Source organism: Halichoeres trimaculatus, unplaced genomic scaffold (assembly GCF_033239565.1).
Source record: "Halichoeres trimaculatus isolate MK-OKI-2021-1 unplaced genomic scaffold, fHalTri1.1 fHalTri1_scaffold_14, whole genome shotgun sequence".
NCBI classification, from domain to species: domain Eukaryota; kingdom Metazoa; phylum Chordata; class Actinopteri; order Labriformes; family Labridae; genus Halichoeres; species Halichoeres trimaculatus.
The window spans coordinates 4,534,861-4,560,537 of record NW_027437192.1 but is presented as its reverse complement, the minus strand read 5'-3'; the positions used below and the strand labels follow the sequence as shown (position 1 = coordinate 4,560,537).

At 42.6% G+C, this 25,677-nt stretch overlaps 3 protein-coding genes and 1 gene segment (V, D, J or C); 3 read left to right on the top strand and 1 right to left on the bottom strand.

The window, feature by feature from the left end:
• The first annotated feature begins 2,630 nt into the window (after positions 1–2,630).
• On the top strand, positions 2,631–3,723 carry LOC141803471 (Ig kappa-b4 chain C region-like). The segment is given in 2 exon segments: positions 2,631–2,667; positions 3,360–3,723. A coding segment is annotated over 1 exon segment (249 nt).
• A 3,160-nt stretch (positions 3,724–6,883) lies between these two features.
• Positions 6,884–11,342, top strand: LOC141803552 (uncharacterized). Of its 2 annotated transcripts, XM_074687664.1 has the most exons (3): positions 6,887–6,928; positions 7,033–7,337; positions 9,425–11,342. In XM_074687664.1, coding segments are annotated over exons 1-3 (1,197 nt in total). In that variant the 5' UTR covers positions 6,887–6,926; the 3' UTR covers positions 10,315–11,342. The 2 variants fall into 2 exon arrangements, with proteins under 2 accessions (XP_074543766.1, XP_074543765.1); XM_074687665.1 differs by having other exon boundaries at positions 6,884–7,337; positions 9,425–11,341.
• A 958-nt stretch (positions 11,343–12,300) lies between these two features.
• Positions 12,301–16,330, top strand: LOC141803553 (uncharacterized). Its single transcript, XM_074687667.1, has 2 exons — positions 12,301–12,575; positions 14,863–16,330. Exons 1-2 carry the CDS (start codon positions 12,377–12,379, stop codon positions 15,492–15,494), a joined length of 831 nt encoding a protein of 276 aa, XP_074543768.1. The 5' UTR covers positions 12,301–12,376; the 3' UTR covers positions 15,495–16,330.
• Positions 16,331–21,522: 5,192 nt separating this feature from the next.
• Positions 21,523–25,677, bottom strand: part of LOC141802991 (semaphorin-6D-like) — a 207,582-nt gene continuing 203,427 nt past the window's right edge. For both annotated transcript variants that reach the window (XM_074686839.1, XM_074686840.1), the window contains exon 23: positions 21,523–25,674. In XM_074686839.1, the coding sequence (XP_074542940.1) occupies positions 24,316–25,674 (1,359 nt within the window). In that variant the 3' untranslated portion in view covers positions 21,523–24,315. The remainder of the gene's footprint in view (positions 25,675–25,677) is intronic.

The window sequence follows — 25,677 nt, the reverse complement described above, 5'->3', positions numbered from 1 at the left end:
TTAGATCCAGATCCACTGCCTGAAAAACGACTTGATATCCCAGATTGTTGAGTGTGAGCATACTTAATGAGCAGTTTAGGCCTTTCTCCATCCTTCTGTTGGTACCAGAATAAGAAGTGGCCCACGCTGCTGTGATAATAAACATTCAGATTGGTCCTACATGAGATGGTAATGGTCTCTCCTGGATTGGAGCTGACTGCTGCAGGCTGAGTCACTGTGACCTGTCCTCTGGACTCTGAGGATACAGAGACAAAAACAGAAAGCAGAGTCAGGCTTTTGTGGGCTTCATTTCAGAGGGACAGATGTTGATAGAGGAGAGGACTTTGATTCTCTGGACTTTACCTGTGAAGCAGCAGCAGAGGAGAGTCCAGATGAGGACGCAGCTCACAGTCATGCTTAGATGATGAAGAAGAGGAGGAGGAGGAGGATTTCTGTGTCTTGTGTTGTGATGAAGGACAGCTGTCAGTCATCCAGTGTTCAACTCTCAGGACTATAAACTCTCCCAGAGCACTGGAGCATGCTGCTGCTGATGCAAACTCTCTCTATGGAAATGCTCTGACTGAGTCCATCAGGGACTCAGATTATTCTGATGATGTTGATGAATTCTCTTCTGTAATTCGTTCATTTAACATTTAAAAACTCACAGCATTTATCTCACCTGTAGAAAGTTGGTTGTTTTGGAGTGTTAAGATTGATTTTTTACTGTAGGAGCACCTGGTATTTCTACACAACACTGACTCATTGATTCATTTCAAACATGTTGAACATCTCTGCTCACATCATCCTGCACATTTGACCTTTGACCCAAAGGAAACTCTCAGCTCTCACAGGTTCAAACTGGAGGAGGGTTCAACAAATCAATATCTTCTCATTCTTTTCAACCAACTTCGACTGATTTTCACCAATTACACTTCAAACTTGTCTTATTTAGGACATGGGGGCTTTGACTTTTCACGACCTTTTCACAAATACTTTCAGAGATATTTCATGTTTTACGTCATTTCAGTCTCATAGAGATGAATGGGAAATTTTCCCCTTCAGGACATTTTTTTACCCTGCTTCAAACCCTTTTCTTTCAGTCATACATTCAGCTAGAAACTTCATTCAAACTTCAAAATATTCAGCGATCTTTTGGCTTTATTTGGTGGGTTTCAAAGTCTTCCAAGCATTCATAGTGTTTTCACAATGACCCTTTAAAGGTCATGATGCATTTCAGCCCTTCGAGCCATTTAACATTGGTGTGTGTTGGCCGGAATGTTCCAGATTAGAATGGGGAGAGGGGGAAACCTGTAAACTTTATGGGAAAACTTCCCCCTTAGCCACACATTTTGAGCTATCAACACATATGGGTAATAAAAATGTAGGAAATCTTGTCTTCCTTCTGACAAAGTGGTTTTTAAAGCAAAAGGACAGAACCCCTCATCACAAAATGGCCAACTAACAGGAAAACTCAGCAACAGCCCCCATCTACTCCAATGTTAATTCCTGAGCGTCTTTCTCAGAGATCAGTGGAGAATCACTCATTTGTATCTCGCTGTCATGTCCACATTTCTGGGTCTACTAACATGAAACTAACATGGACAGCTTCTTCAGGGTCTCAGAATTCAAACGGTCGAGTCCTTTTTCTGATCGCACCTATGGTTTAGTTACAATTGCAGGCAGTTTGAGACCATGTTTTCAGCGGTAAAGTATTGATAATCAACAGACTCAAACAGCTCTCTGATGGCAGTTGGTAAAAAGTGATCACTATGGCAACATCTGTCATTTTTGAATAAATTCAGCCATTTTAACATTTAAATTCATTCCATTTATTAATCCATTAATTTCTTTTCATCCAAGAGTTCATGACAGGCTCATTCAGCATTCTGCTTTCACAATGCAATTTTTTTTAGAGATTCCTTTATAGCTTCTGTTTCTTGTTTGGTTATTTAGAATGATGAATTTACTTATTGAACTGTTAAAAATACATGTTTTATTGACACTTTATTTCAACTTCTTTATTCAGGCCTCTGGTTGAAGTTTGAGAAATTTCTGTTTTGTTCATTCAAAGTTTGTCAAAGTAAATTAAAAAAATATATTTAAGTAAACTAATGCTTTTTTTCAGTTTAGTTTTGAAGTTTTCTAAAAACTCTTTGAGACAGAGAGTGATTGAGGAGACTTTGTTTGTGTCAGAGTCAGAGAGCCATGTCTCTCTACAGTCAGAGGTTTTTGTACGGCGCCTGAATGACTTTGTATCACTGTGGTACACGTTCGGTGGAGGAACCAGACTGCATGTTGGAAGTAAGTCAAATATTTGTCTTTTTAAACATCAGGACCTTCTTTTTCTTTCTCTTTTCTTCCTCTTGAAGACTGAGGATAACATCTGCTTTCATTTCTTTTTTCAAATCCATGTTTTCCAGATAAAGTAGACAAAAGGGAGTTGAAAGGATGCAGGTTTTTAGAAAGAACAAAATGTTTTTAAAGTCATATCTATGGAGAGAAAATGTGAATCAGTCCAACTTGTTTTCATTCTTCTGGTAGAGTTGTATCTTTAGGTGATGGTAGGTTTAGTTCAGTCAGAGTCAGAGAGCCGTGTCTCTCTACAGTCAGAGGTTTTTGTACGGCGCCTCAATGACTTTGTATCACTGTGGTGGACGTTCGGTGGAGGAACCAGACTGGATGTTGGAAGTAAGTTTCTATTTAAAGACTTCATCTTTAAGAGCAAAGAAATGTTTCCATTCTGTTTGCTAACTGAAGCTTTCTCTTCACTTTGGGCTCTTTAATCATTGATTTTTCAATCCTTCTTTCTGTGTCATGGAGCTTCATTCAGGACAGCTACACTGAGCCTATTTGGACTCATTCTCCTGATCAGTTGAAGAAAGTGAAAAAGCTTGAAGTTGATCCAAAGAATATTGACTTGTTTCTATGTTTCTCTCCCTTTTGGAGCCTGCAGTGAGAGCTTTGAAAAAGATTGATCTCATTTGGAGCTTTGAAGACTTTGAAGAAAGTGAAGAGGAAAAAAATCGGGGCTCTCCTTTTGCATTAATGTGACTTGAGATTAGATTTTTGAAGCAGATTGTCTTTTTGATTGACATCAAGTCCAGTTTTTCTCTGCTCTCTGTCATTGTCAGTGTAGTTTGCTGCGTTTGAGCTGCTTGTGTATGATGAGTGTCTCTGTGCTGATATGCATGAGAGGCTTCTTAAAGGGAAGTGAAACAATGTGTGAGTGAGTGAGTGAGTGCTGGAGCAGAAACAACATCTGACAGAAACTCCTTCAAGCACAAATTCCAGGTTGAACATTAAAGCTGTGTTAGTGTCTGCTGGCTGATTGACAGCTGTGTGCTCCCTGTCCTCTAAGCTGATTGCTTTGTCCCTCCTAGGTGATGTCCGTCCCACCCTGACGCTGCTGCCCCCCTCCACAGAGGAGCTGCAGCAGCAGGGGAAGGCCACGCTCATGTGCCTGGCCAACAAGGGCTTCCCCTCAGGCTGGAGTCTGGCCTGGAAGGTGGACGGCAGCAGCAGCATCAGCGGGGAGCAGAGCAGGAGCCCTGCTGTGCTGGAGAAGGATGGTGTATACAGCTGGAGCAGCACCCTGAGGCTCCCTGCAGACCAGTGGGAGAAGGTGACCTCAGTGACCTGTGAGGCCACCCAGGGCTGCCAGGCTCCGGTCTCAGAGACTCTGATCAGAGACCAGTGTCTCTAGTCCTGATGTGATGGACTGGGCCCTGATTCTGTTTGTGCTCTGCTCTCAGTCTAAACTCTCTGTCTCTGCTTCTCTCTTTCTATCATCACGTTTCATCTTTCAACATTTCAATGTTTCTCCTTCTGCTGATGGATTCAGTCTTTTCAGAGAATAAAGATTTGATCCTGTTGATCATTAAAGTGACCTGTGTTTTCACCTCATTTCATTCCTGTCAGATATTCAGAGCTTTAGTTAAATCAGGGAAACTTTTAAATTTAACAGCTTAAGCACCAAAACAAAGTGTTGGTTCATGTGTTGGGGGCTCTGATTGTTGGAGATGAACTTGTAAAGGAGCACTCTATGGGGCACTGCACTGTTCTTAGGATACGTTTCCTTCGTGGTGGAAAAGACAATCAGCTAAAGGGACGAAGGCAGTGGTGGTCATGTATGATAAGGAACCATCACATGACTCACTTTATTTCCAAGACTGGTCGGCTTCTCAGGACTTTAAAGATGATCATCTGATGAACCAGCCTATGCCCAATGGACCTCAACATTATTGAGTTTTTGTGATTAATGGTAAAGTTGATGATGCAATGCAGGTCAGAAAACATCTGACTTCTTCCAGACCTTACTTTGAAAAGATCTGCTTTGCTGAATGAATGTAGACATTTTGGAGAGGAACAGAGTAAATGAGGGTTTGATATAGGGAACTGAATATCATCAGCATACAAGATGATACTATGGTCTTTATGTAAATGAAAGTGTGTGTCCTCAGTGAAGTGTGTCAGTCTCTGCTGAAGCTTCCAGCTGCAGCTGTCAGTTCAGTTTCTGTTCAGTCTGACTGAGGGAGGTTTTTGTACGACGATTTTTCACTGTGTGAACACCCACTGACTGTTGATGACATGAACACCTTCACAGTAGTAAACTGCTGCATCTTCAGTCTGGACTCCACTGATGGTCAGAGCAAAGTTAGATCCAGATCCACTGCCTGAAAAACGACTTGATATCCCTGAATGTCGATTTTTGATGAAGTACATGAGGGGTTTAGGAGTTCCTTCGTCTTTCTGCTGATACCAGTGCAGATCGTGGTTATTAAAAACATTCTGACTGGTCCTACATGAGATGGTGATGGTCTCTCCTGGATTGGAGCTGACTGCTGCAGGCTGAGTCACTGTGACCTGTCCTCTGGACTCTGAGGATACAGAGACAAAAACAGAAAGCAGAGTCAGGCTTTTGTGGGCTTCATTTCAGAGGGACGGATGTTGATAGAGGAGAGGACTTTGATTCTCTGGACTTTACCTGTGAAGCAGCAGCAGAGGAGAGTCCAGATGAGGACGCAGCTCACAGTCATGCTTTGATGATGAAGACGAGGAGGAGGAGGAGGAGGAGGAGGAGGAGGATTTGTCTGTCTTGTGTTGTGATGAAGGACAGCCGTCAGTCATCCAGTGTTTAACTCTCAGGACTATAAACTCTCCCAGAGCACTGGAGCATGCTGCTGCTGATGCAAACTCTCTCTATGGAAATGCTCTGACATTGGTGGAACCTAAAATTCATCTGAAGAACTGAAACCTGTCTGCTGTCATGGTTCAGCAGTGATGTGTTTCTTCTGTCAGTAAGTCCAAAGGAGGAATTTAAAGATTTGAGACCAGGTTCATCTGCTCTGACAGAGACCAGCTCTACAAGCCTCTGCTGCCACCTACAGGACGCTGTTTAGTTTACCTCCCAACAAGAGTTCCCTCTCTTCTCATGTTAACACTAAATTTCTGTGATTTTTGAAAAAAAAAAAAAAAAAAAACTTAATCTAAATTTAACGGATGAAATAGGTCAAAATGGAAACAAAGTGTTATGGTGTAGTGATTTTAATTTGCATACTACATTAGGGGGAGGGAACAGAACAGATGACAATAGAATGATGGTTGAGGATATAATGAATACAAATAATCTAATATGTTTCTATTATTGATAATCAACTAGATTCAGTTACAGAACATTATTTAACAGCTCTGGATTTAACATTGTTTTCACAGAACAGATACAACAGAACAGGTTGTGGAAAAAGAAGCCACTACTGACTGTGATCATTGTCCCCTTTAATTGAGGTAGGTTACGATAAGGTTAAAGGTGTAAATTATTGAGTAGAAAGACAGTGTGCATAACGTTGGAAGCCAAGTGTGGCAGCATAACTTCAGATCACCTGTTTGACTCTGCCGCCCCTCAGTGGTTGAATTAGGAAGTACAGTCAGAGCCATGTATTGAACTCTTAATTGCCCTTACTTACGTCCTGTCTGTAAATTCAAGTTAGAGGCTCATAAACAAAAGGAAATTTAATATAGTAAATAAAATAGGATCCACATAATAATAATTAAAAAAAAAAATCGTTTTTTTCGATTCATTCATTTATTTATTTATTCATTTATTTATTCATCGATTTATCTATGTTTTTATTCATTTATTTATTTACTTAATATCTATTTATCTATCTATTTATTTATTTATTTATTTATTTTTATTTATTTACTCTGGTTTCGGTTGTCATTTAAGACATTGACTAAAGCTCTGAACTTACAGAGCCAATTAAGTGGCCAAATTGTATCTTTAATTGTAATAATAATAATAATAATAATAATAATAATAATAATAATAATAATAATAATAATAATAATAATAATGATAATGATAATAATCATAATAATCATAATAATAAAAAATAATGAAAGACAAAACACACTAAATAGATTATTTTATCAAATACATTTTTTATAAGGATGACATAAAATGTTATTTTTTGATGTTTGGGAAAAGTACAATGTAGAAAATAAAATATTCTGATTTTATTTTTCAAGACTGAATACAGTCCTTTTTTTTTCTCAACAAACGATCAAAAAGTCAGAGTTGTTCTTACTGTTACTTCTCTCTACACCTGTGAGTTAAAATTGATCAAAATTGTTTTAAAGTTACAGAAACAATCTAATCTTTAATGTATTTGACAGTGCTCTTTGTTAAATTACAACTGATTAAATGTTGAAAATGTTACTGTTTCTACATGACGCAGAAGTAAATGTTTATCTTTTTGAAAAAATGCCGAGAAATGTTTCACAGACTTTGTTCTTGATATTGTAATGAATTTTAAAAAGTTATAACCTCAGGTTGAACGTTTTCTAAGCCCGGAACCTTTCATTGTAATCTCGTTCCCCCCGACTTCTCAACAGGTCGGACCTTCACTTTGTTTACATTTCTTCAAACATCCGTTAAAGTCGCCCTGATGTGTGTGTGTGTGATGACTTTATGACACATTTTCACTCATTTTTATGACATTACCTGAAGTTTTATAATTTATTTTTTATTTTTGTTTACCCCGCCTGTTGAAGGGAAGCGAACATGTCCCTGGAGCCGCAGATGTGCCCCCCGCCCTCCTCTTTGTTCCCTCCCGGAGCACTGGACGGTTTCTCGGCTGTGTCCTCCCAGGTCAGCCCGCCGTCAGAGATGGAGACCCTGAAGATGTTCGTGAATGATCGGTTGACTGCGGCGGTGGAGGACGTCCTGGAGGCGATTGGGAAAACGGTGTCACGATACCGGGAGCAGATCGAGGTCCAGCAGCGGCAGCTGGACGCTATGAGGTCCGAGGAGAGCAGCTGGAAGCGGGCGGTTGGTCGGTGTGACTCCCCTGCGCAAGGTGATGGAAGAAATATCAAAACATTTTTTACAAACAAGATTGTATGTATTAAAACAACATCTTTGACATTTAAACTTTTTTTAATTTATTATTATTATTATTTTAGATTTTTAGATTTTAATTGAACCAGCTTCATAAAGCAACATAAACACAGCATAATGGCTAAATGTGAAAATACAAAAAAAAAAAAAAGGTACAAAACAAATCAAGTGTTGAGGAAAATAATATTTGTGATTTCTTTAAAGTATCAACAGAAATGTAGGTGCCCTCTACCCGCAACACCTCATTCACCTGAAACTCCACAGTAGAAGAAAGTACCTTGTATTAATGACTTATATAATAAATTAATGATTTGTATTAAATCCTGTGTCCAAAGTTTAAGTCTGCAACTCAGTGTTTGTCAAAAAAAAATAAAAAAAGAAAAACCCTATAGCCACAAAAATGAATTCCTCTGCTGCTATGATTAGCAAATGTTTAATGTGTCCTGGTTCAGGAAAAGAAACTGAACATATACTAAACCAACACACTGTAAATGCTGTGTAGACCCGAAGGGCTCTAATTTTGTAGACCAGGCGTAGGCGCACCTGCCCTGCGCCGGCCTTCGCCATGTGCACAGGGCATGACCGGCGCACTTTGCAAGTTTCCTGCAGTGCCACGAGAGGTGCAGTCAAGGCGCAGAGGAGCGCAGAGCTGCACGTCCACGCCTCCCTCCGCGCAAATGGCAGAGAGGGAGGAGAAAAGCCGTGAGTGGGTTTAACACAGCCGAGCGCTGTTTTCACCAATCAAATGAGCGCCTCTCCTCGCCTTTAAATGCCCTGCGGCTGAGGCGCAGAGTCTGATTGGTCTGAGTGATCTCCAGCACCGCCGAGAGAGTGCTGGTAGCGGAGACGGTCAGAGCCGCTGTGCCTGCAGCAGGACAATGGACAGCGGGGCACATCGGAGGACACGAAGCGCGTCACCGTGTGGGCCAGCTCCAGGGACAGATTTAATCCGTTCCTTTGTCATTAATAGGAGTACAAAATGAAGAGACAGTTACACAGCTGGCTTATCCATTCAGAATACTTTTGATCCACCTGCACACCTGGTTTGTCATCGCCAAATAGCAGAACCTTTGGTGATATACTGTATACTCTCCCAGTGTCTCCACCTCATCCTCCTTACAATAATGTACTCCATCTTTTTAGATCAGGTTAAAAATAAAGACTAAAACAGAGAAATATGGGAAAAAACGGGTAAATCCTGAGTGACATACATTTATTTTTTCTCTTTTTTTCTTCATCTTTTCTCTCCATCTTTTCTTTCAATTAAATGAAATGAGAGAATCAGATATATACTCAGTATCAGATGTTAAGGCTGTTTATTGTTTAATTGTGAGATGTGCATCAAACTTCCAGCTGCCGTCAGGTTAACTTTCCATTATGACAAACGGCTTTAATCTGACATCAGATGCGACGGGAAAATTAATATAGATACAAATGTATATGCTGGTTCAGACAGTTATATTAAATAGCGATTACTGTGATTGTTTACTGCATTAAAATGTGCTTGACTCTCTGGAAACCTGCCTCTGGGGCTTTGGTGACATGTGCGCACATGTGCCGCTGTCACCAAATTAAAGCTGCGTGGGGTGCGCTCTGCCTTGCGCCAAGGATAGACCAGGTTGGAGCTGGTGAGCTTTCAGCGCACTTTTTTGGCACAAAGTTGTCACTGCGCCAACATGAATCTGCTGACACCTCCCCCTGGTGCGCCGTCAACTCCCCCTGGCGCACAGTCACACCCATCTCTGTGCAGACTGTCTACCAAATTGTCAAATTGGCAGCGCACGGTGGTGCGCCGCACGAAATTAGCACTGCCCAGGCTGCGCCAGGCTTGCGCCACCCTGCGCTGCGCCACGAAATTAGAGCCCAAAATGTTCCCTCTCCGAATTATCTTTATAACTCAGAAGTAGCAGAAATGTTTCAGCTTTATGCTCTGCCTTTTTTAGCTTAAATGTCAGTTTTTATACACTTTTCAATTTACACTTTTTAAACTGACTCCTGGTTTGTTCCTAGCAGTGTCTGATTTCTCTGGGTTCTTTCCTCCCTCAGACCCTCTGCCAGTGTCCTCCTGGATAAAACACTGCCCTGATGAGCAGATGGTGAGCGTCCAGCTGGAGCCTGTGGATGAGACAGACACCAGCGCCTCAGCCGCTCAGATTAAAACAGAGGCTGGAGCTGAGGACTGTGGATCATCAGAGCCAAACGGTGTCTTTGCTCCTGCTGGTGGTTCAGAAGGAGTAAGTGAAGGCCGACTCCTTGTCGACTGCTCTGAGACTGACGACAGCGGAGACTACTGGAGAGATTCAGCAGGACTCTGGAAACCTGAGGAGGAGAAAGTCACAGAGGGACAGAGATCATGTCAGAACAGTGGGATGATGAGCTCCTCTGATCTCTGCCTTGAGCCTGAGGCGTCCTGTCAGCCTGTGCCGATCTCCACCTGTAAAGTTTGTGGAGAGTCTTATCAGAGGACGAGTCATCTCATCACTCACGCGACAGCTCACCTCAGAGACTGCGGCCTGTGCGGCAAACACCTGGAGGAGACGGAGAACCTGAAGCATCACCTCAAAGTTCACAGAGAATCAACGTTCCGCTGCAGGGTCTGCGGTCAGAGCTTCACCCTGCGGGGGAATCTGAGGATCCACATGATGATCCACTCTGGCGAGCGTCCGTACGCCTGCACCTTCTGCGGGAAGAGCTTTGGCAGGAGGGCCACGCTGGTGCGACACGTCCGCAGCCACACGGGGGAGAAACCATTCATCTGTACATACTGCGGGCACAGCTTCGTGGAAAAGGGAAACCTGACTGTTCACCTGAGGACGCACACCGGAGAGAAACCGTACTGGTGCTCCAACTGTGACAGACGCTTCAGTCAGCTGTCCAGCTTCCAGAAACACCCGTGTCAGAGGAGAGGCCTGACCTCAGACTGCTCCAGCACGTGACACGGTTTATGGTCCAAGACAAAACTCTTCAACCACTCAAGACATTCCTCTCTTTCTTGAACATGAAGACACGGCTCAGGAGGAATCATAACCAGTCAGCTGTCAAACAAAAAAAATCTTTAATGAAGAAAAAGGTAGAAATCAGCAAGTCATGAGTCTGAACAGCACAAAAACTCAAACTGTGATCCTACAAAGCCCCTGAAAGTGTTGCTCAGTGGGAGTTTTCTTTTAGTTTATGTTGGCCATTAAACACGTACTGATATTTTCTGCAAATACCGTCCTTGAGAAGCCCTGATGAAAACAGAAAAATGCTTAAAAAGTGATTCAGAGTAATGTAGAGAAACAGGCGTCTGACGTTTTTTTCGAATATATCTTACACTAGATCACAATGAAAGCTGCTCGAAAACTGTTCAACCTGAGCAAAACATTGATTACACTGTTGAGTTAGGTCTGATAGCTGTTTTTAACTGAATCCAAAACTGATCTCAGTTTTTTTCAATCACGTCAAGTTTTTGAACTGCAGGATCCCCTTTTCTTAAAAAAGATATGAAAAATACTTAAACAGATCTGTGCTTGTTTTATAGAAATCTTCAGTTATTGACATGTAGTAAAATATGAGAGAAACAGGCATGACTGTAATGTTTATTTAACACTATTATGTTTTCACAAAGGGTATGGCTACTGGAGGAGCTACAGGAGCAGACATGATCTGGAACAAAGCAAATAACCCTGTGTAAATGAAACACTAAGATGGAATAGTCACAAGGTTTGTGAACTAAAACAAAAAAAATTGTGGAGAAAAAAACTTGACGTGCTAGAAAAAAAACTGACTGCAATTTCGAAATCAGCGTGCCAGTTTTAGTTTTAATCAGAATAAAAATATAACTCAACCAATTTTTTTTAATTGTCCCGCAGTGTTATCTTTTGACTCCAACTCATGTTTACATTTTCTGATGTTTGTTTTCTGTCTCTGCTGAATTTTACACTTAAGATTGTTGAATCAATAAAAATGATAACAGTGAGTCCTTGTTGAGTCACTTTTTCCCTTGTTGAGCTGAATCAAGATCTTCAGACAGCGCTCTGAGTTCATGAAATGTCTGGGGTATGTCTCATCAGGGCTTCCATACTTTTTTTTCCCCACACCAAGCCTCTTTCAAATTCAAACTTCCTGTCACCAAACACTTTTCTTTTTGCTCATTTTTTAAAAAAATATTGTTTGCTTTTTTCATCATTACTGCTATTCCCAGCTTTAATATGTTTCATTTTTTGTGTCTTTGTTTCTGTAAAATTAAAGAGGGGTATTCTCCTTTCCATATTTTAAACATGGATTGTTTTCAAACCACTTCATATTCGTATGTTGGAGGAATCCCTGAATCTGTCAGTCAACTGATTAAATCTTTACAAGACTTACTGGAAAAATGAAGTTAAGACATGTTGGAAGGGAGGGCCTCAAACACCAAGGTCTGTTCAATTTTATTTCATTTTATCATAATTGTTTTTTTTCACTAGTTCATAGTTTATGCTGCAACAAACGAATTCCTCCTGAGGATTATTAAAACTTTATCTTAGCTTCACCCTTGATAAGCATTTGGTGGGTTAGCCAATCAGAGGGAAGGGGGTTTGTGGAGATGAGGAACTTAAAAGAGACAGCAGCTAAAATAGAGTGTTTCAGACACTAAAATTAGGGTTTTCCAAAATACTAGTCTCAGAAAAATATTTATTTATTGGAGCCAGAAGGGACAGAAAAGGCCCCAAAAAGGCACAATAGCCCCGCTTTAAAGTATTTTCTACAGCAAAAATCTCATATGAGTGAAAAACATCTACAACAGTGAACAAAGAAAACACTAATGTCCTGTCAGTAGCTGTAATTGTTAACATGTAGCAAGACACCCACTCCAGGAGATGGCGCGAAATCAGAACGCTTCCCTTAAGAGAGAAACTCACGGCGCATGCGCGAGACTGATAACCTGGAAGTGCAGCGTGTAAACAACTTTCCATCGTGCTGTGGAGGAGAGGAATCCTCCTGTTTTCACCCTCTCTGCGCCCTCACTCCGCCGTTCAGATGTCTAAGATCGAGATGCTGAGGCTGCTCATCAACCAGCGGCTCACCGCGGCCGCGGAGGAGATCTTCGGGGTGTTCGGGAGAGCCATAGCCGAGTACGAGGAGGAGATCTCCCGCTCCAAGCTGGAGATCGACCGCCAGCGCCGGCTGCTGGAGCTCTCCAAGAAGCCGCTGGTGTCCGTGGAGTTCAGCGGCTCAGGTGAGGAAAAACCAACAAAAAACATTATTTAGTCAAAGTAACTGTTGATGGAGATGTGTCTAACTTTTGTTGATGTTTTCTCTTAATCATGACCCCTGTCTCTGATTATTTCCTTCAAAAAGTGTCAGAATATTTGGATTTCTGCGTCTGAGGAAGTCCACTTTAAGTTTTTCCTTATATGAACTTCTTCACTGCAAAAAACATAAATGTTTTCAAGTGTTTTTGTCTTATCTTTAGTAGGAAATAACAAGTAAAAAAATCTGCCAATGGAACAAGAGAAAAGTTACTTGTATGGAGACATTGTTCTAGTTTCAAGGAAATTTTTGTGCAAATCTCTCTTGTTCCATTGGTAGATTTTTTTGTACTTGTTACAAGCAATTCAGTCCTCATTTTTGCTTTTAAATAACTCGAAACAATACATTTTTTTGGACTGATAAGTGGCTCATATCAAGCAAAACAAGACAAATTTTATTTAAAATAAAACAGAAACACTTGATAAGAGTAAAGTTTTAAGCAGTATTTATGCTTAACATGTTTATTTTGTTTGGGCCTGAGCCTGCCGACCAACAGCTGGGCGAGAGCCCTATTGAAATCCTTGTGATTATAATACTTTACGCACCTAGCCCCAAAATTCAAACTTGGCGAAAAATGTATGATTCCACTGCTCGCCCAAAAATTAATGCTGCATAGCGCCCCCTATGGGCTTAAAATTTGAGCCCCTTTAGCTACTTTGAGCTACAGCCCTGAAATTTGGTGTACCAAACAAGCATGCGTGGCTCTACGAAAAAGTTTCTTACGACTATTGTGATTTCCAAACACAAACTTCGCTCTTTGGACCTTGAAGTGATACTCCGGGATGGAACAAGTTGGGTTCTGTCATAAGGTTTAGGGCAGAAATTACCCCTACAGCAGTGATTTTGTGCAGCAGAAGCCCAGGGCGCTCGCACCAAACGCCCCCTCCCTGCTCCTCTGCCGGTTTCCTCTGCACTCAGACAGGGCCATATATTACTTGACCAAAAACACAAATAAACGGACTCCCACCGAAAAAATCTGATATCGGTCTGCATTCAGGCTTTATTTAGAGAATTTTCAGCGCGTTACTTTCACACAAAAACACCGCTAAATAAGGCTCCAGTTCTCATCGTGTCTCTTCGTCCTGGCAGACTACCTGCGTTTGTTTATATCTGGCACGCCGTGCGCGTGGACTGATACACTAAGCGGTGAGCGCCTTGTAGCCAGCTGTGGCTCTGCAGCGGAGGTAGCGCCGTTTTACGACACAATGAGAACTAGAGCCTTATTAAGCGGTGATTTTGTGTGAAAGTAACGTGCTGAAAATTCTCTAAATAAAGCGTGAATGCAGACCGATATTAGATTTTACGTCGGTTTATTTGTGTTTTTGGTCAAGTAAAATATGGCCCCGTCTGAGTGCAGAGGAAACCGGCAGAGGAGCAGGGAGGGGGTGTTTGGTGCGAGCGCTCTGGGCTTCTGCTGCACAAAAACACTGCTGTAGGGGTAATTTCTGCCCTAAACCTTGTGATAGGACCCAACTTGTTCCATCCCGGAGTATCACTTTGCCGATTTATAGACTACGTATTTGAACAAACTAGTCCTAGGTTTTTTCTCTGCACCAAAATGGACACACATGTTCAGTGTTGCACCCGGATGCAGCCATGTCATTATTTTCCCCAGAAAGTACAGCGCCCCCTCATGGCAATGGCCTGAAATTGGGAAAACTTTCGTTCATAGGGTACGTATTTAAACAAACTAGTCCAAGGTTTTTTCTCAGATCAACTCCAAACTTGCCATGCGTGTATTAGACACATTGTAGATTAATACAATTTTGTAGGGTGTGGCCAAAAATGACCGCCAAAATTCACCATTTTACCGCTTTTGAAAAATCTTCATAGCTGTCCTGTACATTGAAGGATCAGGGCCAAAATGCACACAGAGGTTCAGCGTCACAGCCTCAGACCATTTCTATCACTGCTTGCCCTAACATTAATGCTCCATAGCGCCACCCAGGGGCTCAAAACTGCAGCCTGTCCAGCTACTTTGAGCTATGGGCATGAAATGTTTTTGCCATAACTATCACGCCTGGACCTATGGCTTTTGGCTGAGCCCCATTTTGCTGCACATGTGGCGGCCAGGACATGCTCCGATTGGCTAGCACCAGGCGAGGGCCCGCTCATCGCTGCTTGCAGCTTTAATTCTCCATATTTTTGAAAATCTAAAGACACAACTTTACAGTTTCAGTTTTCGTGTTCTCTCTTTTCTCCTCTGGTTGCAGCTCTCCCAGAGCTCCAGGAGTGGTGTCCGAGTCTGAACCCGAAACAGATCGAGCCTCCTGTTGTCAAAGCCGAAGAGGAGGAGGAGGAGGAGGAGGAGGTGAAAGATGAGGAGGAGGCTGATGGGGGGAAGATGTTATTCAGTAACAGCAGTATAAAAAGTGAGGACACAGACCACATGACCTCCTCACTTTCAAAGTTCTTGGACCTGGACCCCCAGCCAGGCACCTCGGTTTTGCACAGCTCCTCAGACCTTGACGGGGAAGCCAACGAGGCGTCTTCAGATCCGGCCTCAGGTAACGGTCTGCTGGACTGTTTGGACATGGAGCAGCAGACATCCGAGGTAGTGGACTCGTACATTTGCACCATCTGCGGCCGAGCCTTCGCGCAGCGCTGTCACTGGGCCAAACATGTGCAGGTGCACCGGAAAGTGGGCTCCAAAGCGGACCGCTCCTTCACCTGTGACATCTGCGGGAAGAGACTGACGCGGTTTGACGGCTATCAGAAACACATGAGGGTGCACACGGGGGAGAAACCGTACAGCTGTCAGCACTGCGGTCGAAGATTCAGCGACAACTCCAACTACAAGCGGCACATTCGCATACACATGGGTCGGAAAGACCATCAGAGCTGAGGCTGACAAACGCACTGAGGACAGACCTGAGGGGACAAATCAGAGGGGACAGACCTGAGGGGAGAGTGATGCTGCTTTTACTGAAAGGATATTTGTTTGAACAGAGCTTTTAAAGGGGCTGTGAGGAGTTTTTAAGTCGTTGTGAAAAGGTCTCCCTTCTAGCTATATGCCTGATTGTAATCCACACTTTAAAAGTAGATTATCAGCACCAATATAAGTTATTCCTAAATGCTATTTTTTGGCTTCCTGATCGCTGGATTGATTTACGGCATGTCTAAGTCTCCATGGCAACACCACGCGGCTGATGAAGTTTAGTCATGAGAAGAGAGATCTGTGAGATAGAGGACGAGTTAAAGGCTAATGGTGCGGCCACACCAAACGCGAATTTGCGGCGCGATTACATACAAAGTCAATGCAAAGACGCGTTTAGCCGCCGATTCGCCTCGGGCGGAGCGATTCGTGCGTTTGGCGCGGCGAGTTTGGAGCGTTCACGCGTTTGGGCGGTAGACGCGAATTCGCTCGAGTTCAAAATATTCCCCCACGACGTCATTGTTTTGACGACGTTGGGGGGCAACTGCCGCCTGCTCCGGCTCCAACTCCGCCGGAGGATGGAGGAGAAAACAATCTGTGCGGTGTGTCATCATCCAGAGTTATACGATACGACGTGTGTACTCTACAGAGACCAGAAAAAAAGGAGCAGGCTTGGTTAAAAGTCTCTGAGGAGACAGGTTTTGAATGTAAGTTCTGAAAACATTCGTTCCCAGCTGGATCTGCCTGTACGGGCTATCACTGAGTCCGACTGTGTTTTCCTCAGCGGAGTTTTGAGCCTGATAGAGAGGAGGAAGGAGTGGGGCAGGGGCAGAGCGAGGGAAAAGATGGAAGTTCTCTGTGCTCCTCTCTTTCCTCCACCCCTTCATTATCCCCAGGGAGACCTCCAGGAACATGGGTCGGGGGTTCGGGTGGTCGGGGGTACGGGGATCGGAGGTTCGGGGGATCGGGGATGAGATCGCAGGGAACAGCCAGGCAGGGCTGGTGGATTACCAGGGAGAGGCAGCAGGCATTGATTGTGATCTCCAAAGCTTTCACACACTCTCCTGTCATGCTTTGAAAACCACAGCTCATTGTTTTTCAGCTGCTCTTTTGGACTTTCGGTCTTTAAATGAACGAGCTCTCTACTCCGCATGCGCAGTAGCGCGCATTAGCGTGTTCGCGTGTTCGCGCCTCAGCTTGTCAAAAAAGTCCAGCGGCGAGACTCGGGCGTTCACGCGGCGCGTGACAGGCCATTCGCGCGAGTAAATTCGCGTGTTCGCGTTTGGTGTGGCCGCGGCATAAAAGTCGTTCCCAAGAGCTAAAATAGACACAAAGGTTCAATGAATCACACATTATGTGGTTAAGATATAACTACCTGTAATTATACATCTGGCCAGCAGGGGGTTTCATGTGCAAATGAAGCTTCAAGAGATGAATCTTTACCTGAACCACTTGGTTTAAGTGGTTCGATGCCCCATGAGGCTTCATCTCACCATCTGGAACAAAGAAAATTTGTTTTGATCCGATCTCCATTCATTTCCAAAACAAACACAAGTCTTGTTAAAGTCTCATCTTCATGATCGTGTGTGAAACCAAAGGGTGGCGCTAAAACAGATCCTCCTCACAGCCTCTTTAAATATATGTCACCAGATCAGATCCCAGTTTTGTTTCTCTGACTCATCCTGGATCCATTAGAACAAACAAACTCTCTTTCAGTCATTTCTCTCAGAGCTTTGGGATAAAGTTTACTGCAAAGTCCTCACAGGTGAAATGTTCCTGCAGAAAAACAAAACCAAACGACTTCTTTTTCCTGGTTATTGTTCCTGGATCCAGAACGTTCTGGTTTTGTTTCCTGTTTCAGAGCGAGGACAGAAAGACAATAATATAAAAACAGTGATACTTCAGTGTTTTCACGACCACAAACCCAGACAACAGAGAGGAAGCATACTCTGTATTTTTATACATATTATATTTTAACAGACAGAAATGGTGCAATAGAAAAACCTGACGCTCACACAGCTTCAGTTTTTTATTTGCTCTGTTGAGGTTTTATTTTTATAAAAATGGTTTAGAATAAAAATCTGTTCAGGAAAGTTCATCAGTGAGGCTTTAACAGCTGTTTGACTTTTCTGAGGAAATAAAGTTAAAGACTCGAGATCATTCAGTCCTGATGACTGCTTCTTTTAACTCTTTATTTGGATTCAATGAAGCACTTTTGATCCAGCTGTGACACAGACTCAGAGCTGGCTCTTCTTTATTCTTAAAGCGGTTCTGTCAGAGCTCGGACTGATGTTTGAGCTCATTGATGTAGGATGATCCCTTACTGCAGGGGGCGCTGCAGAAACTTCAAGAGTCACATGACCAAACCACACTTCAGCACAGTGGCTTGACAAACCTAACACGTGTGTGTCATATCATCAGGTGTCAGAGGACCATGACATGTTTTTAGAGAATTTGGACAAAATTATTTTTTCAAAAGAAACATAAAACTGTACTTACCCCATGTTTTTTGCAGGATTTTGACAAAAAAAAAAAAAAACAAGCAAAAACACAGTGACGCCTTGCGACGCTCCTTGGGCTCTTATCCCTTGTTAATTTTTTGTGCTTTTAAAACTTTTAAAAAATAATAAAGAAAAAAAAAAAACAAGGGCTGACCCCTGATGTTGTTTTCAGAATTTGACCAAAAGTAAAATACCAAAAAACACGCTGGGGAGACACGCATTGACCTCTGATAAAAACACCCAAGGGTAACAAAGCTCTCAAGGTTTGTTTGTTTGTTGTTTTCGCATGCTTCGTCTGTTCCTCTAACTTTGAAAAAAATAAAAAACACAGTCTAAGGCAATTTTTTTTTTTTTTAAAGGACTTTGATCAAATAGAATGGTGAAAAAACACATATGGGACACTCCTAAGGCAGTGTCCTATCCTGAAGGTTTAGAAAAATAACCTAGGGTTCATTTTTTGGTGCTGTAAAAAAATTAAAATTACTTTCTTTATTTGTATTTTTTATTAATCTATTTTTTTTGTTGGGGGAATCGTACCTCCAGGTTTTTAAAGACGCCCCAGAGGGCCGGTTAGCTCTTGGGGATAATTTTTGGTGTGTCTCAAACTTTAGAAAAATGTTCAAGAAAAAAAAGATTAAAAAAAATACCCCCCCCCCCCCTAAAAAAATAATAATAATGAAAAAAATAAAATAAATAAATAAAAGAATTATAATAATAATGATAATAATAATGATTAAAATAATAATAATAATAATAATAATAATAAAAAATAAAAAAAAACAACAACACTAACAGCCAGAAAAAAAAAGAAAAAAAACCCCACATATTATTACCCCTTATGTTTCTCAGTAATCGCAATGTCAAAGTGTTTCAACCAATCAGATCAAAGTATTTAACACAGCTGGGTAATGATACAAGTCTTAACATTTCCAACTTTACTTCATTACACACTGGCTAATATCATGATAGTTTTTAAAAAGAGCTTCAGTCCAAGGATTAGCTGCTTTTTCTCACCAGCAGATGGCAGCACAGCACCGTCTTTATGCTTTCTCAACCCATTCACCCATTCTTTATAAAAACATAATCTTTTTCTAATTTTCAGGAGATTTTACCTTAAAAACTCAAAAATCCAGATTAAAAAATATCATGAATGACTTTTTTGAACCGTGGATGAAGAAGCTAAAATCTGCTGTTGGTGTTTGTGTTCACCCTGCAGAAACAAAAATCACACCCGTCTGAGTTTTATTCCACAGTTTCCTTTATTTACACCGTCATCCACATTGTTAATTCATAGCAGTCAGGTAAACATAATAGCTTTTGACATTATTACACTGTCATTCTGGTGTGGCCCAGCGGGAGGCGCTGTGAGTCCATCAGTCTCTGCGGCTGCCTCCAGTGAGCTCGCTCGGAGGAAACCGCCAAATGAATAAACAAACCATGTTTTCAAGGTTACAAGTGCATCCTAATACAAAAAGCTTTTTTATAAAAGAGCCGTGGAGTTTGTTCAGCGTCTCTCTGCAGCAGTCAGTCCTTAAGGACACGACGGGAGGGGAAGCCGGCCTCAGCTCCCTCTTCTTTTTGGATTCAGACTCTCCTTCAGCCAGTCTGAGATCAGACCTGTTAGGTCTCATTAAAGGTTCCCACTCCTGTTTTAATTTTCACCATTTTCTGAGAAGGTTTGGACCAGGTAGCAGCCCAGGACTGTGTATTAACCATCAACTGTTTCCTTGGCCGTTTCAAATCTTATTTTCTTGCATCAGTGAAGTATACGTGTGTATTTGGCATTGTTTATAACCCTCTTAGCATTGTCAAGACATCAGAAGTTACAAAAAACTTTTCAAAATAAAATACCTTCAAAAGTACGTTTTTTTTTTTCTCTGGTAAAAACATCTCAAATGATGCTTCAAAAAGTTTGATATTGAAGCAAACATGGAATACAGTCAACGTGTGAGTTTGTAAACACACAAAAAACAATCAGAACTCAAGATCTTTCTACATTTTTTCCTCGTCTCCACTTACGTACACAACTTGTTGATTCATAAATAAGCAAATGAGCCCCCTAGTGTCCAATGAGAGGAAGTGTACGCCTTCACAAAAGCAGAGAAACCACAGAAACTACCACAGAACAAACTCATCTGACAATCAACACAGGACGTCGAGGTGTTAGCTAACTAGCAGCCTGTTAGCTTAGCTAGAACATTTGTACGGTTTCTCCCAAATCTGTGAGAAAAGTTGATTTTCTGAAGAGACGATTCCAGATGGCAGAGAGGAATCTTCCATGAAATGTGATCAAGGAGAGAAGCTGCAGATTTCTCAGAGGTCAGAGGTCAAATTGAGTTATTTTAGTTTGCTTTCAAAGGTTTAGGAACTCAAAAGTTAAATCTTTAGAACTAAACGAAAACAGCTGGTTCATGACTTTGATGCCACCAAGGCTCAGAAAAACGTCAAATCTTCCTCTGTAGATTCACAGGTTTTAACCTCACGTCTGTCTCTCTCAAGTGAACACGGCTGTTCAACGTCACCTTTAATTCTCGCTGCAGTGTCTTCCACCTGGTCTGTGCGGAGAATCGCAGCTGCAGTCAGGGAAAAGATGAAAAGGGATGACGTAACTTCTTCAGAAACAAACTGTGACATGAAACAGAAATCAATATCAAGCTGCTGCTTTGTCCTCTCCTATTAACTCTGAGCTACAGCTCAGCCTCTCCTGCTGCAGCGGGAAGTCTCAGCTCGTCTCCTCTGGCAGTCGTTCCACATCACAGACCCCTTCCTCCTCCCTCCTCCTCCTCCTCCTCTCTACGCCCACCCCTGAACCGTCTGCTGCTGGCGGACTCAAAGTTGCATCATTTGGTGCAGAGCTCGCTGTGTCGTCAGCAGACGGGGATCCCTCACTGATGCTGTTATTATTGCTAATGTGAGCTGGGTAGATGAAAGAGAAACCAGACGGATGCTTTCCAGGAATCAAACAAACACAAACTTTAAGACTTAGAGGAAAAAGTTAGTTCCAAAAACTGAAACCAAGCTGTGACCGTTTGGAGATTTCACTCCATTCAACTCGTTTTTCTGTTTCAGTAATTCAGAGGAGAGTCAAAGAGGTCAGGTTACGATGATCAATCACAGCAAAAAAAAATAAATAAATAAATAAAAAAATAAACCGAGCAGTTTGCATGATGTAGCCCAGAAATTGAAATTTTTTTCAGACTTAAATTCTATCATTTTTTTAGGTCTGGAAGTTTACCCTTAATGTAGGGGAGAACAGGGTAACACTAACAAAAAAATAAAATAAAATAATAATAATAATAATAATAATAATAATAATAATAATAATAATAATAATAATCAAAAAAATAATAATCAAAATAATAATAATAATAATATAATAAAAATGAGAGTAATTCCAACAAAAAATAAAAATAAAATAAAATTAAAAATGTCCAAACCAAGAAGTTGACATTTTATGTGTTATTAAAGTTTAAAACATAAATTCTTAGAAAATTAATAGTTTTTCAAAACCCATCAATAAAAAGTCAGCTGAAATGTTCAAATATCTTCATCAAATACTTCCTATAAAAGCTTCTTGAAATTTCTAAAACCTTTTATTTTTATCTTTCAGGTTTCCACAGAATTTTTTTTTCCAAAACAAAGAAAAACCTTCTGAAGACTCTCAGGGATTTAGTCAAAACTGCCAAAAAGTTTTCATCCAAACATTTAAAAAACTCTCTTCAGCCTCTAAAACTTTTTGATAACTCTTCTCAGAAATTTCCCAAAGTTTTCAGAAAACCTTGATTGAAACCATTTTAATCAACTGTCATTCAAAGCTTTCAGAGCTTACAGGAGTTTAGAAAAGTTCCAAATAAAAGAATTGTTTTTTTTTTGTCAGTTTTCAAGTGTTGAGAAAGTTTTGAAACTTCCTTTTTGAAATCTGCAGTTTATAGACACATCAAAGGGCCTTTACAAGGAGTTTTGGATGAACCTTTTCTGAATTTGTTGAACTTTTTATTGGGTGTTTTTTGGAAACATTCAAGGCTGTCCGTTGCATTTTTATTAACTTTTTTTTTTTTCAAGAATTTACGTTGAAAACTTTTAACAACTTACAAGACTGTTTAGTACTAACTTCAGGAAAGTTTCAGGAATATTTTATTTATTTATTTAATTTTAGACAAAAAAAAAACACTGTGCCTTTCTGTAACCCTAAATTTTGGTTTTTAAACAGTTTTAAACTCAATTTGCTCTGTATTCTCAAGATGTAAAAGAAGCTTTAATGCAAACACAGATTGTCTCTCAAATTAAAAAATCTTTTTATGGGTTCTTTCAAAAAATATTTTCTAACTGCTAATAAAGTTTTAAGGCAAAATAACTTTTCATGTTTATATTTATCACCTTTTAAATCATTTATTTATTTTATTTATTTATTTTATTTTAACGTTCAGCCTGTCATTGTCTTTTTCTTCGGATGCGATGGATGATGTACCCGTGACAGCTCGGTGTGCAGATCTTAACCTTCCTCCAAAGAAAAACAGAACTGATACAAAACGATTTGGACAATGGTTGTAAGGAAAAAGATTTGAGGAGCTGAAACTTCCAGAACAAACTGACGACAGTGTGATTATTCACCCTCTCACATTTCATTAACAGGTATTTGGCCCTGGCCTTAAACCTTGGTTGCCGTCACAGGTGGTGTTTCAAACTCATCTAAATCAAATGGTTGTTCTAAGCTCTGCATCTGTTTGGTTTCTCTTTTCATTCCAGCTGCGATCCAAGTGCTGAAGAAACAACTGGAAGATTCAAAAACTCAAATCTTATCAAGTGTTTTTTTTTGTCTTATTTTAGTAGAAAGTGCCTTTTAAGACTTAAAAGTTACTTTTTTGAGACATTATTCCAGTTTTAAGCAAATTTTCTCGTAATTTTTTCCTTGTTCTGTTGGAAGATTTTTTTTTTAATTGTTAAGAGCAATTCAGAACTTATTTTTGTCTTTGAATAACTTAAAAGACATTTTTCTGGACTGAAAAGTTGAATCTGGCTCTCATAAAGTGTGATGAGAAAATTTTACTTCAAATAAGACAAAAAAACTTGATAAAATTTCTGTTTTTTTGCAGTGCAGGGAATACTCAAGGGGAATAAATGTGAAGCAAACTGTGGCCTTGAATCAGACAAATGAACTTATTATACATTCTTTTTAATACTCTGCCAAACTTTTTTTTTTTTAAATAAAACTGAAGTCTTGTTGGATGGGATGAATTTTAGCTGACAGACTCAAGTTTTGGTGATCTTACAGCTTCTGTTACAAACTTTAACTTTGTATCGTTTTTGGCGCCCCCTCTGGAGACAAAGTGGTACCTCTTCCTGGGGTTTGAACTCTTATGGATGGTCTAAAACAGGCTGGACTGAAGGAGTCTTAAGGTGTCCTGGGTTTCGGCGCTGTCGCTCCTACGACTCTTCGTTAATGCTGGGTTTGCGTCTCGGATACCAATATGGTATAAAAACAGGAAACATTCACCTGGTTTGTTCGTTCTGTCGTTCTGTCGCTGCTCCGATCGGAGACATTCATCCCTCAAAAACCTGCTGATGTGTTGATTAAAACTCTCCGTCTCAACCGAGGGCGCTCCACTTAGCAACAAAAACATCTCTCTGTGTGTGAGTGTGTGTTTTTTCTCAGTGTGTGTGAAGAACCGTCTGGTTTATTCGGTGACAGGCTTCCAGAGAAGCGGCTCCTCCTCTGGGCGTTTAACGTGGTTTCTATTTATTCTCCTGTGGAAAGAAAAGTCGTCATTAGACCCGGCTCGTGGTGTCAGTAGTTTGATTCCCTGCCTTTCTAAATCTTGCACAGAAAACTCCGGGCTCGGTGCCAAAGTGCAACATCCAGGGACGTCAGATCAAAGCGCTCAGACGAAAAAACTGCATTAATCCAGAATTTTCCAGGCCACCTCCGGCCCGTGGGACGCCTCCTGCGTCATTAACATCCGTCGCCCCACTTTCTGTGTCTGAGCCTCGCCTGAGCCCGCTCTGATCCGCGGTCTGCGAGGCGCCGTGAGCGGCTGGAGAAATGAGTCAGAGCTCGTGTTTATTCGAGGATCCTCTGAGTGTTTGAGTCTGCGGGGCCAGCTGAGCGGCCGTGACTCAGACGGCGTCCTCTCAGCGGCGGGGGGGAAAATAACCTCTGAAGGGTCGTGACGAAGAGTGACGGGGACAAAAAGCTCTCCAGTCTCTTTTGTGTTCTCACCGTGTCAGTTCGCTGCAACTCTTTGCAGAGACGTCAGCCGCCATGTTGGATTGGTGCCACTTCCCCCTTGCTCTCAGTACTTGTACGTTCCCGCCTCAGCGACAGGTGACCTCGCCGTGTTCGGGAGGAAAAGCGGTTTAGGTGGAACTTGCGGTTTGAGCGACGCCGTTCTCCGCACGATGGCGGCCCGCTGCGCGTGCGGCCCTTCGCTGTAGCTGTGCTGCCGGGTCAGACACGTGCTGGCGATGGACGGCCTCTGGTTGGCGCCGCTGTTGTTGTTGGCGTTCGTGTTGGCCGCCCCACTGGCGCCCGTTGGCGGGCCGTTGCTGCTGCTGTTGGTGTTCATCCTGGCGAGGAAGTGCGCATGCGGCGGCTGTGGCGCCCCCCGCTGGTTGAAGCTGTGGTGTCGCGGCACGGCGCCGCCCCCGCTGCCCATCTTGATGAGAGAGTGGCGCTGGGAGTGGTGGCGGCTCACGGAGACGCCGCTGCCTCCGGGTCTCTCTGGGATGACCTGCTGCTGGAGCGGGGTGGAGGAGGAGGAGGAGGAAGAGGAGGGGATGGAGGTGGAGGAGGTGGGGTTGTTGGAGGACGAGGAGGAGGAGGAGGAGGAGGAGGAGGTGGCAGATGAGGTGTTTTGAGGAGGTGGGTCCATGCACTTGGGGAGGCCGTCCCTGGGGAGGGTGGAGGTGTTGTAGTACGGCGAGGACTCTGTCTCCGGGATCTGCTGCTGGTGATGCTGACCGCCGCTGCTTCCACCGCCACCGCCGCCGCCGCCGCTGCTGCTGTTGTTGTTGTTGTGGTGGTTGCTGTGGTGCAGGCTGTGGTTGTAGTGGTGGGTGCGGGTCTGGCTGTGCTGGTTGGGGTGGAGAGGATGATGAAGGTTGTGATGATGACCTTTGGACCCGGGGAACAGCGAGGAGGAGGAGGTGGAGGTGAGGACCTTGATGCCTCCTGTCCCTGACGCGCTGACCTCATGGATGTGCTTGAGGAGCTCGTCCAGCGCCGACACGTCCACCACGGTCTGAGGGAGCGACTGCTGGGAGTGATGGTGATGGGCTCCTCCTCCTCCACTTCCTGCTGCTGCTGCCGCCGCCGCTCGCTCATCGTTGGAGATCTTCCTCTCCTCAGGGAGGTGGAGAGACGTCGACGACGCCCCGGCTCCGTGCGCCGCCCCGTTGCTCAGGCTGTTGCTGTGGTGATGGGAGAACGGAAACACCTGCTGCGTCATCGAGTTCCCCACGACGGCCATGAAACCCAGACTGGTCCCCGAGCAGCTGGGTCCAGATTTGGGGTGGTTGTCCTTGGCGTTGTTGCAGTTCTGGTTCTTCTCGTACTGATGGTGCCGCAGAGCCTTCATGTTCTTGATGGGGAGCTCGGGGGTGGAGTCAGGCGTGGGGAGGCCGGACAGCTCGCCGTCCCCCTGCGACAGAGACTG

Excerpts from the sequence above, each read along its gene's own strand:
- LOC141803552 (XM_074687664.1), top strand. Across the intron at positions 7,338-9,424 it reads GTGTGACTCCCCTGCGCAAG|ACCCTCTGCCAGTGTCCTCC; the intron begins GTGATGGAAGAA and ends TTCCTCCCTCAG.
- LOC141803553 (XM_074687667.1), top strand. The coding sequence starts at position 12,377 with ATGTCTAAGATCGAGATGCTGAGGCTGCTCATCAACCAGCGGCTCACC. Across the intron at positions 12,576-14,862 it reads CGTGGAGTTCAGCGGCTCAG|CTCTCCCAGAGCTCCAGGAG; the intron begins GTGAGGAAAAAC and ends CTCTGGTTGCAG.